This window comes from Octopus bimaculoides, chromosome 3 (assembly GCF_046866305.1).
Source record: "Octopus bimaculoides isolate indiv1 chromosome 3, ASM4686630v1, whole genome shotgun sequence".
Classification (NCBI taxonomy): domain Eukaryota; kingdom Metazoa; phylum Mollusca; class Cephalopoda; order Octopoda; family Octopodidae; genus Octopus; species Octopus bimaculoides.
In genome coordinates, this window is record NC_142930.1 from 98,990,533 (window position 1) to 99,011,648 (window position 21,116).

Sequence of the window (21,116 nt, forward strand, 5' to 3'; positions counted from 1 at the left end):
GAATATTGTGGTAAATTCAGTCTACTCTACCCATCCGACATACACTATCTCATCTAATGCCAAACAACAACAATAATAATGTTGTTGTCGTTGTTATTATTATTATTATTATTATTATTATTATTATTATTATTATTATTATTATTATACAGTAAATTTCATTTCTATTACGTGCTTTCACTGCACTGCAGAGCGCGCTCTGTGTGCCTTGGGTATGCACTAAGGTTCGTTTTAGGGTTGTGATTTTTACTGCATTGAAAGTGTTTTCTGTCGGATGTGTGCGGTACCCAGCAATGCTACTTTCTGTATGCCATTATAATAATAATAATAATAATAATAATAATAATAATAATAATAATAATAATAATTATTATTATTATTATTATTATTATTATTATTATTATTATTATTATTATTATTATTATTATTATTATTATTATTATTGTTGTTGAAATTTCATCTGTTCCGATTAAATATGATGTTGACACTTATTAGTTTTAGTTACCTTTGACTTTTTAATTGATTTCAGTCGTATGATCGTTTGGAATGGTGTTGGATTAGGCGGTTCTTGAAGTTCTCCCCAAATAATAACCTGAGGGATCTGAAATCTCTGCAGGTAATTTTTCATTTCAGAAAACACTTCTAAAGAAGTGAATATGACAATACCTGAAAAATGCAAACAAAATCGTTCTTATCAGTATTCAACGAAAGCTTAATGCATGTAATGTGTTTCTTATACACGGATGACACTATAAACAGGATAAGAAATTAAAAAAATGAAAAAAATTTTCTTAAGTTAACGCCTACAAAATATACGTATTAATTCTCGGATAATTATTTTATATTGCCAGCTAAGTGCTGAGGATTGAATATAAGTTATATTAAACATTACACTTATAAGTGCCAAAAGAACACAAGAAAAAAGCGACAAGCTATATCCAAAAGACGAGACTTCTTTACGAATAAATACATGTATGATATCTATCTATCTATATACATATATATCATTATATCGACCAGACTATCACACTGTACTCGTCAGCCCCTAAAAGTGAAAGACCAAGTTGGCCCCATTGAGATTTGAACTCAGAACGCAAGGGGACGGAATAAATACGTCAGTGGAATTTCGTTTCATGCTCTAACGTTGCAGCTAATTCACCGTCCAGTTAAGGGTTACACTAATTCTGAAAATAATAAGTAAAGACGAAATGTTGTTTGATCATTAACCGGCTTAATCTAAAGCTACTCAACAACAAAAATCATATTCCCAGTTTTGAAGTATTGATAATAATACTTATTATTAATAATAGGGTGTTCAAATTCCACTAAAGTAAACTTTGCTTTTCCTTTTAGGGTCGATAAAATAAGTACTAGTTGAGCGCTTGAACCGATGTAATCCATTTGTCACTCCTCCCAAATTCCAGGCCTTGTGTCTATATTGGAAAGGATGATTAATAATACTGTTGTGATAATGCTAAAAAGAACAGACGATGGTAGAACTGGTAGAGTGGCAGAGAAACGGATTCGCTGCACTTCGTTATGTTTGTTTAGTTTCAGTGAGATCTTTGAATTGTACTGTTTAAGAAGTGATGCTGATTAAATCGACCGTACTCTTTGCCTGAATTTGTGGAAGTACTTGGACAAAGTGCCTGATGGTATTTAGTTGTGTTTCTTGGTGTTCTGAGTTCGATTCAAGCCTGGTCACTCAAAGGATTACTAATCGTTACAGAAATATAAAGGCGACACTGCAAAGGAGAATTACTAATCGTTTGAAACTAACTTTTAACTCATGAATGTATTATAAACATCAATCAAGTGTATTGTTGCTCTACTTACCATTTATCGTTGTTGAACATCCATGCCCTTTGATCTCGCTCAGCAGAATATCCACTGCTCTTTTTGGAGAACTACAGCAATCAAAGACCTTCAAACCTTGTAAATTGAGAAAAGAAGGAAGAGATTGATAAACGGGCAAACAGACAGGGAGATAGAGAGAGAGAGAAGGAGAGAAGAGAAAGGGGGAGAGAAAAAAGGGGACTTATCTACATAATTCTGTTAATACTTAAACAAACTAATTTTGTATAATTTAAAATGGTCACTGTAAAGCATGGTCTATCAGCGAAAAATTCATCTTAATGCGATGTATTTTAAAACACACTCATCTTAACTGCGGGAGACAGTTTTTAAAAATCTCCCTGGGGCTACAAGTTATTTGGATAGTTTCATATTTTTCTTCATTAGAAATAATAAAGATCTAAGAATTGTTGTTAGATGAAAGGGAAATTCTCCTTTTCTTCTTTTTGATTTCTATTAAGCATGTGTTTTAGTACAATTTCAGCTTAAACTTGAACCCAGGATTAAACTTTATTATGAATTCAGATTAAAGTGGTAATTCTGAAATAGAATTTCTGAGAACTGCCTATGGGCCATGAGGCTCAGTAACATGTATCGTCAATCATTGGTCAGTCCTTTGCATCGCTATTATAATGGCCTCTGCTTCCCGGAACTCATTGTTCTCGCACTTCCACCAGTTAGACACCTCCACCGACTCCACCTTTCTTCGTCCTTGTCGTGATGATCTCCCAGGTGTCACACTAACCACTCTTCTCAGTCCTTTCTTCCCAGAACATCAGCCCTCTAGAATATTCACAATTCCGATATCATTCCTGTAGGTGTTGACCGGCAACACTTTCAATGGAACATTAGCGGCTCTAAGCTTATCAGTCATAGAGGTCTTGCAAAGGTTATCGACAAACCTCATTACACCAGATTCAGTAAATAATAACAACAGAAAAAGATCAAAATAAACCCGGCACGTGAAATATTGCAGGAACATGAATCGAACGTCAATGTTAAACAATACTTTTCATTGTTTTTCACTTTGTGGTACAATTACAGGCGCATTGAGGAGTAAATGGAAAAGAATTTCGGCGCCCTTCGCTTGGAATATTAACTAAAACTCTTTTAAAGTCAAAAATTATAAAAAGACAATTCTTGTTTTACTAATCATAATTGTGTTAAGCTAAATTATGAGTAATATGCTTTTCAAGACATTCTGAAATCAATATGTAATTTCAAAAGATTTAACTTATATTTTCTGGAATTCATAGTGCGCTAGTATACACATTGCATCGTGATCCATTGTTTGAGATCTACCAAAAGTTTGTGAGCTATCTCCACACACGAATACACGAAGATAGATATATGAAGAATAAAAATAAATTTGTATCATAGTAGAGCTTTTGCAGGGATATGCAAAACAATAGCTCCAGTTCACCGTGGCTGTTGGATTTGTTGAGAAAAAAACAGGTTGGCTTCTTGTTTCTCTAGAATTGGTCAAGTTGATGAAGACACCTCTGATGAGAACCCAATAAGGTTCGAAAATTGATTAAGGTTGCTCTTCATTTTTTTTCAATCTCCGGATTAAATTTTCACTGTTATGTATCTATTACACACACACACATACACACACACACACACACACATGTATATATATATATATATATATATATATATATATATATATATATATATATATATATATATATATATATATGAATATATATGTATGAATATATATGTATGTATATATATGTGTATATATATATGTATGTGTGTGTGTCTATCTATCTATCTACACACACACACACACACACACATATATGCAGTTAAATATATGTCCGGTCATAGAGTGTGTATAGTGGAGGAGCAATGGCCCAGTGGTTAGGGCAGCAGACACGCAGTCGTAGGATGGCGGTTTCGATTCACAGACCGGGCGTTGTGAGTGTTTATTGAGCGAAAACAACTAAAGCTCCACGAGGCTCCGGCATTACTCTGCTGTACTCTTTCACCACAACTTTCTCTCACTCTTTCTTTCTGTTTCTGTTGTACTTGTATTTCAAAGGGCCAACCTTTTCACAGTCTGTGTCACGCTGAATCTCCCCGAGAATTACGTCAAGGGTACACGTGTCTGTGGATTGCTCAGCCACTTGTACGTTAATTTCACGAGCAGGTTGTTCAGTTTGATCGGATCAACTGGAATCCTCGTCGTTGTAACCGACAGAGTGCCACGCTATGTATGTATGCATATATGTATGTATGTATGTATGTATGTATGTATGTATGTATGTATGTATGCATGCATGGATGCATGTATGTATGTATGTATGTATGCATGTATGCATGTATGTATGTATGTCGGTAGGTAGGTATTAATTAATTCTCATGTATAGGTATAACACCCCGCTATCAGCAGAGCCCCTAATATACTGATCACTGAAATTTCTGAATGATTCTCACAAAACCTTGTTTTTATACAGAATTATAAGAAATCACCTGGTAGCCGTAAAATTTACCTCTTGCCGCGTAAAATATATTTAATCATTAAATGGCCAAAAGGCATTTTTCGTACACAAATTCTCATAAAATTTTTATAAAATAAGATTTTAAATCGCTAGAGATTAGCCTCCGTTACAGTGTATGGTACATTATTAGTTAATCATCGTGGGAAACTCATATCTACCCACATATCTAGCCAGCTAAACATACACGCACATACAAACACACACACACACACACACACAGAGACACACACATACATACATACATACATACATACATACATACATACATACATACATATGTGCATGCATACGTACATAAAAACACACAGATACGTACATCCATACATACATACATACAGACAGACAGACAGACACACAGAGAGACACACAGACAGACACACAGGCAGACACTCAGACAGACACTCAGACAGACAGAGAAAATACTTTTGCTGAACTATTGAGGAATCTACAGCTACTCCATTCAGATTAAAAGTTCAGGTTGTTGGAGCACTGGGATATGTAACACACTGCCTAAATATCAATCGTGAGAAATTAGGCTTCTCAAAACTAGAAAGGTAAAAGCTGATTCAATGACTACAGATCCAAGACATCACTGAAACTGTAAAAATCCGTAAAACTTTCCAGAAGTTTATCATTTAATTATACATGACCATGACAAGACATGGAACAATATGCATGAGAATACATACATAAAACAAAACATACGAATCTGCACATATACATACATACATACATACATACATTCATTTGCACAAAAATCTTGAAACATTTGGTTTCACGGAAAAAGAGCAAAAGAAATTGACGTGGATTCTCCAAATCCAATCTATTAGCGGTAAAGTGAAAATTTTTGTAAGACATTCCAGAAATTCTCCGTGTGAGATTCTTATGTGAATAGATGCCCACACTTGAGTGTATGCGTCGACAGCTCAACCAACACACCGACTCAACCACATATTTACAAACACTGGGAACTCTCGTAACTCAAAAAGTCTTGTTGCTTTGTGTGCAACTGGTTTGAAACCTCTCAAAAAGAATTTAAAACTCAAAGAACACACACACACACACCACATACACACACATACATACATACATACATACATACATACATACATACATACGTGTATGCATTCATCATGCATAAGCACACAGAAGAGTGAAGCACAAACACTTGTATACTGAAGAGTAAAATATGAGAAGCACAGATATTTGAATACTTAAGTGAAACGAATGTCTGCTCCTAAAATAAAAGTTATGCATGAGCACAAATATGTATATGTACAAACATCAGCCGACTCAGACGACCACAAACGCCCAACATCTTTTTTCACCGAAAGCCTTACCGAAAGCCTTACCACTTGGTTAGTGGCCAGCTTGAATTCTCCAAACGAAAAAAAAAAAAAAAGAAGAATATAGCCTAGACAAATAAGCATACACACATATAAATATAAATACATACGTACATACATACACATACATACATACATGCAACTATATATATTTTATATAATATATTATTATCAATATCAGGAAATCAATATTAGAAAATTCTTCAGAAAGATATATACATGTGTAAAATAATAGTTGTATTAAAATTATAAATATATATAAATATATGTAAATATATATAAGTATAAATATATAATAATAAATATGATAGTTTAAAAGTTTCGAATTAAGTTTTTAAAGCATCTTACGATCGTTTCGTAGAAGTGCTGTCCCTATAATGGAATCCTATATTGATAAGCATTTATAGACAACTCTTCTGCTCTTCAGAGATATAAAATATGAAATTTATATAAGTTATCGAACGGTAGTTTTTTTAAAATATGAAGTAACATGGGAAAATGGTGTTTGTTTGAAATATAAATTAAAAATTAAAAATTACTGCTTTTGATTTTGGTAAGTACACTTTAGTATGAGAGTCTTTGAATTCATATATGCTTCCATGGTAAGTCTTCTGTAATAATCCATGATAGTTATAAGTAAAATCCATTATATTGTCCTGTATTCCAAATATAGTTCATAGACTTAGATAATATAGAATAATGGAATCCTATATTGATAAGTATTTATAGACAACTCTTCTGCTCATCAGAAATATCAAATGTGAAATTTGTATAATTTAACGTAATTTTTGATTTTTAATTTTTAGTTTATATTTCAAATAAACACCATTTTCCCATATTACTTCATAATTTTTAAAAAAACTACCATTCGTTAAATGTCCATGTCTGTATGTGTGTGTATACATGTGCATAAACGCACACCCACCCACCCACACACACATGATCTAATTTAACCCACAGAGAGGTTTTATAATATTTAAATTTATTTCAGTTTTCTAAATTTACATTATTTTGCGCATAATATATGTCATGAATGTGTGTTGTGTGTGTGTGTGTGTGTGTGTGTGTGTGTGTGTGTGTGTGTGTGTGTGTGTGTGTGTGTGTGTGTGCATTTGTTTGCGAGCGTGTATGTATATATTGTATATGTATGCATATAATCATATGTACATAGTGTGTTTGTCTACACATGTATGTATGTATGTATGTATGTATTATGAATGTATGTATATATATATGTATGTATGAATATATACATAGATTGATAGATAATAGATTGAGAGAGAAATACATATACATATTTTTACATATATATCCATATATATATATATATATATATATCCATATATATATATATATATATATATATATATATATATATATATATATATATATATATACATGAATGAATGTATATGCATATATATACATACATGTTCACATATATTCATATATATTCATATATATAAATATTTGAGTATATATATATATATATATATATTCATGTGTGTGTGTGTGTGTGTTTGCGCGTGTGTTTATGCGTGATGAGTGTGTATATATATATGTGTTTTACTTTGTGACGTCTATCTACTAATCTTTACCATCATAGATTTCCCCAATCCATAACTGTTTGGAAACATAATGGCTGCTGTCTCTAACTCTTCTCATTAATATGTAAATTCATCTTAGTTTTGTCCCGTACAGTTTCGGTGTGTGAGGAAATAAGTCAAAGTTTTATATGCTACCGCCTTTCGTCAGGAAGGTAAAATTATGTAATTTAGTCTGCGAAGAGGTAACCCCAGAATGTTTAAATCATAGGTCTGCTTGATCAGGTGTAGCTATGAGTTAAACAACTCCAGATAAACGTGAGAATATTAGTCATTAAGAACACTAATAACCTGTCAGAAAAATTATTAATCACTAAAAACAGGAAAGAACTCTTAACTGGTTATCTTTCATCGAAATTAATTACTATTGTATTATTGTAGGAAATTTCTTAAAATTCTAGATCGAAGAGGAAAGTCAATACCCATAGCCATTGCAGGAGTTCCCAGACTGGTGAAAAGAATCACTCTTTCAATAAAATTAATCAAGGAGATTTTTAAAGAGATTAATCACTCTTTCTATGAAATTAATCATTCTTTCAAACGAGATTAATCACTGGTTCAGTAAAGAACGCAGATTATTCGTGTGTTCAGCTAATTGTAAACTACCTGTTTAGAATATTCTATGCCAGTCTATTGTCTCTTTGTTTGTATATCAAGCACGATCTTGCGGACAAAAATCTGATAAAATAAGAATAAATTAGCGTTAATATTCTCCAATACCAACTACAAACAACATCTAGTCTATTTATAGACGTAACCAGGAAAATGTGTGCAAAGGACGGTCCAATATCATTATATATGAAATAAGAAAACAAATAAGATACTAATGGAATAAATATAAACATATAATAAAAGCTTTTATTTTAAGCAACATTTTTATTTCAAGGTAACGTATTTTGTTTGCCTTCATATTTCATTATCATGACAATCGTCTTATAGATAGATTTAAAAACTTTCTACCATTTTCAGCTGTAGTTCACAATTGTTGGCCTTCAGGCCTGTGGACTATAATCTAAAAAGAAGACAAAACGTGATGTGAGAATTGTATAAAACGAGGAAGTGTCTTTGCGTTTATTGTTTAGTGTTCGTTTCATTTCTGTCATTTATTTCCCTTTTAGGGAAATAGGTCTAAATTTATAATTTTTTTTAACATAAAAAAAAAAATTACTTTTTGTCATATAACCTATTTTCGTACATTTGAGACCCTTTTTCACCATATCCTCGCAATAAATATAACAAGCACACACACATACACACAAACACTCACTCACCCACTCTCTCTCTCTCTCTCTCTCTCTCTCTCTCTCTCACACACACACACACACACACACACACACACACTTATAAGAAAGAGCAGCAGTTCGTTATAGATACTATTGATCATGTTTCATCTATTTTAAACCACGACGAAATCAGTGTTGTAAAAAGAAATTAGTATAGATGTTTGAATCGATACTTCATTAATTTTTATTTATTCCCACTCCCGATATCTGTGGGAAAACGTTTTTGAGATATAAGGCTTTTTGTTGTCCCTATTAATCATTTTGGCGACAATTTCTGTAATATGGTCGTGTGAACATTCTTGCAGAAATGATGCGGGCTGAAGAGGCAGGAATAAAAGAGGAAGATAGAGCCAGATAGGGCTGAGTCAAACTTTCGTTATTGCAATAAGACATCAAATGATTGCTTGGACTTATTTAAAGCATCAATACATGATATGTCTATTTCCTGCGAAACTTATTGTAAGACCTGAGAGATAGCGATAAGAGAGAGAGAGAGAGAGAGAGAGAGAGAGAGAGAAAGAGAGAGGCGGGGAAGGGAGGAGAGAAAAGACTTGACTGGTACTATATATCGATTGTCGACCTCTAAAGTACGACAAGGAAAGTCGAGCTCGGTGGGATTTAAGTTCAGGGAGCAAAGTGAGACGAAATAAACATCGCAAGGTATTCTCAGTAACATTCAACAGACAACCAATTTATTACCTTCTTATAAGCATTCTCTGTGTCTATTTATAAGCATTGATTATAAGCATTGTCTATTTATAAGCAGTGCTTATTTTTTACCTACAGATGTAGAAACCTAGAATTATATAAAGGTATTTGATTTCAGACTATGATAATGAATGAAACAATACAGAAAAAAACTATTAAAATCAACAAAGGCAAGAGAGAGAGAGAGAGAAAAGAGAGATATAGAAGAATGTGTGTGTGTGAGTGTGTGTGTGTGTGTGTGTGTGTGTGTGTGTGTACGTGAGAGAGAGAGAGAGAGAGAGAGAGAGAGAGAGAGAGAGAGAGAGAGAGAAGGGGGAGACAAAGAAACAGTGAGCTGATTTAATGGAAAAGTAAATAGGATGTACGAACGACCTTGAATAAAACGATACGGAATACCACTGTGTGTAGTGCGCATGTGTGTGCGGGTTGGTGGAGGTAAGATATAAAAATATAAAAACAGAAAATGAACGAAATATTGAAAGTGAAAGTAAAAGTAAAAACTTCGAACAAAAAGAAATATGAAATAAAAAGAAAGAAATCATGCGTAAAACTGTTCACTTGTTAATTGTTGCTCTTTGCATATTTATACCCATATTCCCAAATGAAAATGAATGCAATATCCTTAAACGTTGAAATTCTCAGTGAAATATTGCCATTTATGTGAAAAAATAGAGCGAAACGTGCTGAAATAGATTGCAGAATGAAGCATATGAAATTCCTACTGATATAATTAATGTTAGATTAATTGTAGAGAACAAAATTGATTCCCTCGATATTGATGTAACTAAGAGTCGGGTATTTCCAGGCTGTGGGTTATAATGACGGAACAAAGCAATGAGGAATGTTTCGTGAGTGTATCGTTTGAAAGGCGACCTCAATAGTGTTAGAACACCGGAGATCATTTATTGCTTCAATTAATTTTCTTTTATTTGTCTTTATTTATCTTCTTATTTTTGTGTGTAATTGTAAAAGATGGGAAACAAAGGAATGAGCCCCGTATGATTAATACGGGTATTTTATGAATGTAAGATCATAAAAGTGGTCTTCTATTATATTTCCATTTATATCTCGGATACAATATAGAAATATATAAATCGACCTAGTGCTTGACTGGCACTTTGATGATATTTTTCGAGTGAAGAAAAAAAGAAAAAAAAAAAGGAATGAATAAATAAATCAAGTCGAAAGCAAAATCATGCGAAAAACGATAGTAAAACGATCTTTTCGCATTAGTACAGTATTGGTCTGCGTGAAACGGATGTATGATAGAAGCAGGATGGCAGACACAGACAGAGGAGTAAATAGATAGATCACACACATATACACGCACGCGCACACACATGCATGCACACACAAATACGCACACACGAATGCACACACACCATCCACATATCTGCATGCGCGCACACACACTCATACTCTTCCTAAGCCTTTCTTTAAAATATATATGCGTGGGGGGAGGCGATGTATCCAGCTCTGCCTCTCATATTTAAAGCAGAACATTATTGGAAGCCTAATTAACTGTTGTATTCGACTTGGGATAGTATCTTTTTAGTCACACAATGTTAAAAACACAAAAGTACATCAGTAGCCGTCACACAAACACGCACACACACACACACACACACACACACACACACACGCGTAAGGCTTACCAAACCATATACACTCACCCTGTTAAACTATACTCGACCGCAATTCCCACTGATACAGTCTTAAAAAAAGACGCATTGGACAGAGTAGGACGACGTATACAAAAAGACTGGTTGGTCACATCTGGAACGCTTTTGATCATAAGGACTAACCAGCGGCTAAACCAAGCGTAGTCTATATATATTCGTATTGTCTATTGGTAATGGAATTTTATGTTGACTGGACATTTTAATTTACACGAATTACTCCTTGAAGCCAAGCAGTGTTCCTGTACTCTTTAGCAGTGAATTAGTTGGTGATTTAGTGAACATAACTGAAAATGCCATGAGTGTGCGTGTTTCATGAACGAAATTCCATATTATTTTGAAAGAAGGAACATCTAGCAGAACTGATTAAGGGTCGGGAAAAATCCCTTACGTACTCAGTTGCGTACAATTACAGTATAAGTTCGATTTCATCGACACAGATAAATACATTATGCATTAAATAAAGGAGTTAGTGTTCTATCTCTTAAAATTTGTGACTTTCTACTTAGGATAGATATTGATATTATTTTGAAAGGGAAATAAAGCAATATCTAATACCTCATATCTTCTTTTCTAATATTTTATGGTGTGATTAAACAGAAATTAAGCTGCAATTTCTTGCAGAGTTCGAGTAAAGAAACCTTCGGCTATGCGCATAATTCCGAAACTGCGCCTTAACAAAGCTTCTAAAAATGCAGAAAAAAAAGACAGAAAAAAACCTTCTAAAATAGTGTAAAGTTCTGAAACCAAAATGATTATTTCGTATAACAGGTATACCTAGGAAATTGCAAAATTAAAAGATTCGATATGTTTCTCAGCACAGAAGTGACGTTACGGATTCTTTTGCACTTACAGTTCTACCTTAGTATTAAGAGATTCACCGCCCTCCAAACTATGACAGTATTAAAACCGATTGTAAAAGCTGTGATATCTCTACCTGCCTGCCCTTACTCTCTTCCACTCACCCTGTCTTTTTCTCCCTCTCTCGTCGGTTTGAAGATGGTTTACTTGTTAGAAATTGATCCAGAGATTCTGATAAATTATATTTTATTATTCAACATAGAATTTTAGATGTTAATAAAGTTACAGTTCTGTTGATATTATTGTTCTTATTTCTTACATGCTGCCGATGTTACAGATATGTCACTGCTATAATTGCAGTTGATGTTGATAGTGATGTTAAAGGAAATAATGAAAATGTAGTGTATTGAGGTATAAAACAAAATGAAACATACTTTAATAATGGTATGCTTATGATGACGACTTTCTTCAAAAGAAATGTTGTCGAACGTATTGTAATGCAAGGTAATGGAAAAGTTCTTTTTTCATTCGTTGAAATCTAACGTCAGCTATATCTAAATATCGTCTACATTCGCAAATAGCTGCAAATCGAATTCTATATTCTCTTTCAGAACAAGGATTTTAGTGGAGTTAATAATAAATCAATATTTCTTTTTTCATTCTCTCGTACGACTTCACTGACGACGCATAAAAACAAAACCAATTTCCTGAGGTTTTGTATTTAGAATTCACACGCGTGCATACACACACACGCACACACACACACACACACACACACACACACACACACACACACACACACACACACACACACACACACACACCTATACACACACGCACTTACACGCATAATCATATCGTTAGACATAAAACTTTGCAGTGATTTGTGCAATATTACACACAAGCGCATACGTTCACAAAATCACGTATGTAAGCCATGCACTTAAGCACAAAAACCAACGTAGGATACAGTTACACTAAAACAAGAGTTCTTTAATACGCTCTTGTGGATTCGCCATGATAGATCGCTAGCCACTACACATTTTTTCTCTCCTTGCTTCTCTCATTGTTTCTTTCTGTGTTCCTTTCTGTGGAAGAGCGTAGGCTCGAAACGTTAAAGACCTTTTCATTTCCCGAGCGTTATATTAATACATCTATTAGTTTTCTACACCACCTGTCTTCGTCTTTTTTTTGTGTGAATTGTCCCTATATATATATATATATATATATATATATATATATATATATATATATATATATATATATATATATGGCTTTCACACATGTTTACTCCGCTCATTGTACCCGAGATAACGGTAAAACCTTTTGACAAAGATACTGCGTGTGTGGTTGAATCTGTGACCGCATGGTTGTGAAAAGATAATCGTAAGCATTCACCTATGCCTTCGTAGGGTTACGTTAACTGGAGAAATAATTCTCCCAAAATTAACCCACATGTTAACGAACAAACACAAACTAGGATTTCTCTCTATATATGTGGTCAATATATGTGTATACAAAAATGTATATTAGCATCACGTATACAGATATATACTACCCATATGGTATGTTATTCGCCGACATTTAAAATTTGGACGCATGTCTACATATCCCTATATATGTGGTCAATATATGAATATTTTGCACTACTATTACAAACACCAATGTCTGAAATAAATGATGTTGCCATGTAACTATGTGCATGAATGTATTTCTAATGCAATTTCTTTTCCTATGTAAATTTCATGTTGAACGGAGTTGCTTATTTAATATTCAAACAACTTGATAAAGCAAAATTATGCAAAACAACTAAAAGATACTTTATTTTTCTATCTCACAAAAATAATCATTAAAAAATCTCGACTTTCTAGCTTCACTAGTCTCTGAGATACCAGAGTGAATATTCAATTAATCAAGAAAGCAGGCCAAGAGAAAAACAGAAAAATGAGACAAAACAGTGTAACTAATGTTTTGGTGGTTGAACATGTTGGATGGAGAGAGAAACTATGGTAGCAGTGCGCAATATTTTGTTTCGTTTTTCTATTGACTTTTATTATCCAATCCTAATAAATTATGTCTTTCTCTTGAAGTGGTTTTCTTTAACGCCATCATTTTGTTTATATTAACTTTTTAATCATTCACCTACAAAATTTTTATAGATTTTTTTTTCTTTTCTGATTTTCAAGCTTTGCTTTTTATCTTATCTTTTCGTTGAAATGCTTGACATTTCCCGCTTGCTATATATCTTCTGCGATATCACAACAAAATAAACAAGTAAACAACTGATATAATTTCTTCTTTTGCTCTCTATAAAGTTTTTTTCAGTTAAAGGAAGCCCTGAAAGTAACTGATAGATGTTATTCTAAAGAATAAGACAAAAAATAATTGAGTAAGAGATGCAATTTACAGCAATGTCGCAGTGATAAGTATTTCTTTAATGGGCACAAAAGCGCTGATTTGAAAGGGAGCGGATGCAATCAAATGAATCCTCCAAACTTTATTATTGGTAACATCATCAACCCAACTTTAATCCAATCTACAAAAACTCAAGGAATCGAGGTATTCTTTAAGCAGTCACTCGATTTTCAAGAATTAAAAAAAATGTATCACAAATCAGATTCTACAGCCATAAGAAAATTGTAATAGAACATTGGATAATGCAATCCTAAATAACTCTGAAATACAAAATAGAAACTACTGGAATATCTTTTATCATATATCTGGTCGATTAGGATTGACCTGACGCTAAACAACAACTCATCTAGGTGACGCTACTGTAATATTACATTAAGAAATACTATCCCACTCGACCTGTCCAGACAAACACAAAAATAATATCCACACAAAAATACCAACAATATCAATAAATTCAATACTTTATAAATATGAGAAAAAAATGTGCAATTGGATGAAAAATATCAAGGAGAGATATAGAGAAAACATCAACAGTTGCATTTCAACTGAGTCCATCTTGACCACTACAAGCATAAGAATCAACGAAGGAAAATCTGCCAGAGGCTCATCTATGAAAAGAAAATTACCATGCAGCCTTCATCAGAGGCTTGCAGAATGAGTACACTGTATTTTTGTTTATTGTAAGACGTAATAGAAAGTGTTATTGTCAGAAAAGGCAACTGATTGTAACACATTAAAACCGATTGTAAAAATGGTGATATCTCTGCCAGCCTGCCCCTACATTCCACCACTCACACTCTTTGTATGCACATATATACATATAGACACACGTATATATATATACATACATACATACATAAATATATATATATATATATGTGTGTGTGTGTGTGTGTGTGTGTGTGTGTGTGTGTGCAACTATATGTATATGTATGTATATATAAGTATATGTATATGTATGTATATATAAACGTGTGAATATACATGTATGTGTGTGTGTGTGTGCGTGTGTTTATGACTGTGAGAGAGAAAAAGGATGAAGGAAAGACGAAATGGACTATGAGGGTTTTCAATCAACCAACCACATCTGAGAAATGTCCATACCAGAAGACAAAGTTATGAGCAAGCCAGAACTACAAGCGTGCTGAAAAGTTCCTGGCTTTACGAGTACTGTGAAAGGCCTGGTTGGAAGCCCAACTTCTCGAGTTCTTTTACAGGGTTTTAAAAAATTGAAGGACCACTGAAATAAGTGTTTGAATCTGAGAAAACATGTTGAATAAAATCATAATTAACGGAACATCCTGTATTTTCTTTTACCTAAAGCCAGGATCTTTTCAGCACCCTCTCGTATATCTCCAGCTATTAAATACATATTTAACATGGGTAATGAGTTCTACTTTGCTCATAGATTCATCTTGTACGTAAACCCATTTACATATACATGGTCTTTTCTTGCTATTTTATTCTCTTGGAGCAGCTGTGTGGTAAGTAGCTTGCATACGAACCACATGGCTCCATGTTCGGTCCCACTGCGTGGCACCATGGACAAGTGTCTCCTACTATAGCCTCGGGCCGACCAAAGCCTTGTGAGTGGATTTGGTAGACGGAAACTGAAAGAAGCCCGTCGTATATATGTATATATATATATATATATATATATACGCGCGTGTGTGTGTGTGTGTGTGTGTCTGTGTCTGTGTTTGTCCCCCCCCCCCCGACATCGCTTGACAACCGATGCTGGTGTGTTTACGTCCCCGTAACTTAGCGGTTCGGCCTAAAAAACCCGATAGAATAAGTACTAGGCTTACAAAGAATAAGTCCTGGAGTCGATTTGCTCGACTAAAGGCGGTGCTCCTGCATGACCACAGTCAAATGACTGAAACAAGTAAAAGAGTAAAAGAGTAAAGAGAGTAAAGAGTATAGAATTCTAGCTTTCATATTTAACTTCTTTCTTTCCGTCTATGTCTAATTATTCATCTATTTCTCTATCGATCCACCCGTCTATTTATTCATACCTTTAATAATATCTATCTTGCCTGTCAAACGTTCATACATTCATCTCGCAGTTGCTCGATCTACATATGCATGTCACCGGTGCATCCATTCATTCATCTATCTATCTATCATACCTACACCAGTCTATTTTTATCTATCTGTCTGTCTGTCTGTCTGTCTGTCTGTCTGTCTGTCTGTCTGTCTGTCTCTCTCCCTCTCTCCCTCTCTCTCTCTCTCTCTCTCTCTCTTCCCTTCTCTCTTTCATACACACACACACGCATCATTCATACATACGTATATAAACACACCTGCATACATGTATTCATATGTACGTATACATACACACGTACACATGTGTGTGTGTGTGTGTGTGTGTGTGTGTGTGTGTGCGTCCATACATGCATACACATAAATATATCAAGCATATACGCATATGTGTGTGTGTGTATACACGCACATATATATATACATACATACACACACACACACATTCGTGCACACACCCATACAGACACTCATACATATATATGCATGTATATATATATATATATATATATATATATATATATATATATATATATATATATATATACATATATATATGCATGTATATATATATATATATATATATATATATATATATATATATATTATATATATATATATATATATATACACATATATATATGCATGTATATATATATATATATATACATGAGTATATATATATATATATATATATATATATATATATATACTCAACTCAACCTTTACTTCATCTCCTCATATTATAAACAGACAACTTTTCTCCAGAGCTGATAAGAACGAAACTTGGTAAAAAAAATAGAAAGTAAAAGCGAACAACCCCAAACATACATAAGTTAAACACGCACACTCGCACACACGCACACATATAAACAAAACAAAGAATACATATCAAACCGTCACACTTATCTCGTTCATTCGATCCTAGAATGTTGTCAATACCATGTTTATTCTGATTACGCCTAGCATTTCTCTAATCCTTTTTCTACTCTACATACCTATGGCAGTGTAATAGGGAGGGATGCGTAAGTAGTTTCTGTTGTTGTTGTTGTTGTTTCTGTTGTTGTTGTTGAGATATGGTCTGATCGAGTAGACCTAGATTAAAAGCGTTTACGACCATGACCATACTATGTATCTAGAAATGCATTTCCTATTTTATAGATAGTAGTGTGTGATTTGAGTGTAGAATGCAGCTGTTGTTTCCAAAAGATTGAATGATTGGGTTGAGGTTTCTTCATTGAATCGTCGTTTTTGATGTTGTTGCTGTTGTTGGCTTTGTGAAGTTTTAGTTCTTCGAACCAGAATTCATCCAATCGTTGTCGTGCCCTCATAAATAATAAGGGGTCATATGATTGGTGGGGTTGCAGTGTGAACGTGCCTTTCTTGTCTCTCTTCAGCGTAGCTAATTCACACATGCACACACACACAGACACGCGCGCGCGCACGCACACACACACACACGCACACACACACACACAAACACACACTCACTCAGAAAAAGGGAAAGAGAAAGAACGAGAGCGAGTGAGAAAGAGAGAAAAAAGCGAAAGAGAGAGAAAGAGAGAACGGGAGAGAGAGGGAGAGAGTCAGATAGAATAGAACAGAATAAAACAACATAACAGAACAGATTTGATAGATAGATAGATAGATTGATAGATAGATAGATAGAGAGAGAGAGGAAGGAAGAGAAAGATACATACATACATGCATACATACATACATACATACATACATACATATTCCCATCAAAATTTCTGTCAAATGTAAACGTAAGAGTCCAGATATTGTTGTTTGGGACAGAGGGGCAAAGGTATGTGTCGTCATAGAGGTCAGCTGTCCTGTAGATAGAAATATCTCTTTGAAAATGAATGAAGAAGAGGATATCTATGGACAACAGCTTCGAAACCAGTCTATATCCAGTCTATGAATTCATATTCATACCAATAATAATTGGAGCACTAGATTTTGTTAGTAAATACTTAAAGGAGAATTTGGATAAACTGGGATTTTCAGAAAGAGAAAGCGACCGGCAAGCTCGTACATTACAAGAGCAATCTGTGAGTGGAACAGTAAAAATATGCTAGACTTTTCTCAAGTTCCGAATTTGAATTTGTGTGTGTTAACTACATCCCAAATATGGAGTCTTGTATCTTTGTTGGAAACCGGCATTCTCGTCAGTGGAAGATTTATAATAATTAAGAAATAGGAGACACATACATACATACATACATACATACACACACACATACACGCAGACTTTAACAGGTTGAAAGGTAAAGTTCACCTCAGCAAAGATTTGAACTCAAAGCGCAACGGAATGAAAAACAAGACAATATCGTTCAGAACTGAGAATGAATTAAACTTTTTAAAGTCTTTTATCGTTTACTTGATTCTGTCATTGGACTCTGACTTAGCTGGGGCACCACTTTGCTGTTGTAATGCATTTGGTTCGGTGCTCTAAATTAACTTATCTATTTCGGTTAAGAAAAAAAAAAACTAAGAAAACAAGAATTCGATGAGAAAACCTCTAAATAGTCGCTCAACCTTTTAAAAATGGGTTTCTCTTAAATCATACGTTAGAGTATTAAGATTAAATTAAATTTTAAAAAGAAAGGGAATAGAGCGTGAAATGTATTTTCATGGGATGGTTATTGTTGGGATACCTTTGGTGTTAGGTCTGTTGGATCATGGACAGCATGGGCTAAACAACAATAGCCAAAAGTCAAAGATATGTGAACGACATTGCTAAGTGTCCACTTGCTCAGGTAAAAATAGCGGTCAAAGGTCCCTCAAATCTTACCTTAAAAATGCGCAAGACCACATTGGATAACGGATGTAGTCTTTGATCCGATGCCAGGAAAATAAGATGAGGTAGTCATAGCTGAAAAGTCTTTGATCATAGGTCTACTTGATCAGAACAGACTAAGAGTTGTTATATACTCCCAGGTCAGCTCTGCTCGAGTAAGAGCTAAAGAGAAGCCTCTTAAGAGGTTCCTCTTCAAATAGCCTTCAAGTCGCACTTTACCAAAGAAAACAATTTGTATTTAAGATAATATAGAACTGGATATATTACATATTTAAAAAGAAGAGACGGAAACCGGTATAACCCTTTTTTATTAAGGCCAAATTAGGGATTCAACAGCAGCAAGGGCGCTCTTTGGAGATCGTTTGACCTTCTTGAAATTATCACCAAATTTCTATCAAATCAAATCGTATTGTTTCAGAAAAAGATCCTGGATAATTTTACTCTGGTTTCTCTGCACATGAGAAAAAAGAAGTGATGGTCACGGTTAGAATGCTTTGATCAAAGATATGCTTGGTCAGTGCTGACCTAGGATTGAATAACAACATTAGCAACAACAACTAATAGTCAATATGCTATATTATTGGTGTCCTTTATTTTCTAAGACGGTAAAGTCTGCTTTGGAGGAGATTTAGCTATAATTTCTAAACAGTTCCAGAAACCACATTGAAGCCAGCCACAAGGCAATGAGGAGGGGGGGGGCTTATGTGGTCACACGAAATGCTAGAAATAGCACCTATATGTACCCTCATCCACCTCCCAAAATTTCACCTGCAGTCTGAGCGAAAGTCAGCATTGGATACACCTAGATATACAAAAAGAATTGAGTAGTTACGGATGAAACGCTTTTGATTGTAGACCTGCTCGTTCAGGGCCAACCACCAAAGTAACATGAAACAATGAGGGGTCCTCTACGAGATTTTTCGACATGCTAGAAATAAGAACCAAATTTCCCTCAAATCTCCTGGATCAACTGCAGAGGTAGTGACGAAATGGTCAACAGCTGGAATGTTTTGGATCACAGTTCTACTTTGACCAAAAATGACCCCCAGAGCTAGACAACACAAGCACCCCAACATGTACCTACAATAAATTATTTGTATAATCTTTGCTTGAGACATCGGCAAAAATGTCCTTATAATCACACCTTACTGACTTAAAGTATCTCATTAGATACTAAAATCCTAGAAACACAACGTCTCAAAATAAGATGCGATTGCCTCAGTTGGAACGCCTATGATTCAAAGATCTACTCGATCAGTGCCGTGCCAACTTTGTGAAACTAAACAACAACAACAACAACAACCAAAGGACAACAATAACAATATCAAGAACAATAACTTCATCAACAACATCAACATCAACAATATGAACAAAAAAAAAGAGAAGGCAGCGAGCTGGCAGAAACGTTAGCACGCTGGACGAAATGCTTAGCGGTATTTTGTCAATCCTTACGTTCTGAGTTCGAATACCGCTGAGGTCGACTTTGCTTTTCATCCTTTCGAGGTCGATAAATTAAGTACCAGTTAAGCACTGGGAGTCGATGTAATCGACTTAATCCCTTTGTCTGTCCTTGTTTGTCCCCTCTGTGTGTAGCCCCTTGTGGGCAGTAAAGAAATGAGAAACATTAGCACGCCGGACGAAATGCTTAGCGGTATTTTGTCAGTCTTTACGTTCTGAGTTCGAATTCCACCGAGGTCGACTTTGCCTTTCATCCTTTCGGGAATCGATAAATTAAGTACCACTTACGTACTAGAGTCGATCTATTCGACAGGTCCCCTCCCCCCAAAATTTCGAGCCTTATACCTAGAGCAGAAAAGAATGAGAACAAAACGGCGACAACAAAAGCTGCGTCAACAGCAGTAGCAGCAACATGTTCCAAAGCTTGGAAAAAGAGTAGGAAAAAAGTATATAAACAAAAATACAAAAACAAATGAAAGAAAGGAACAATAAAAATGAAAGAGAAAAGTTTGTTCTAGAAAAAGAAAAAAAAAGAAGATAAATTTTGAGCAAAGAAGCGGTTGTCATCATATGACTGCTATTGAAGATTTAGTGCAGCTGTTATTGCAAGTT

At 34.4% G+C, this 21,116-nt stretch overlaps 1 protein-coding gene across 4 annotated transcripts in view; it reads right to left on the bottom strand.

The window, feature by feature from the left end:
* The window catches only part of LOC106872030 (uncharacterized), a 206,192-nt gene that overhangs the window by 17,944 nt on the left and 167,132 nt on the right, over window positions 1–21,116 (bottom strand). For all 4 annotated transcript variants that reach the window (XM_089349416.1, XM_089349414.1, XM_089349417.1 and 1 more), the window contains exons 3-4: window positions 1,837–1,932; window positions 506–666 (exon numbers count right to left, since the gene is read on the bottom strand). In XM_089349416.1, coding sequence (XP_089205542.1) covers window positions 506–666; window positions 1,837–1,932 — 257 coding nt within the window. The remainder of the gene's footprint in view (window positions 1–505; window positions 667–1,836; window positions 1,933–21,116) is intronic.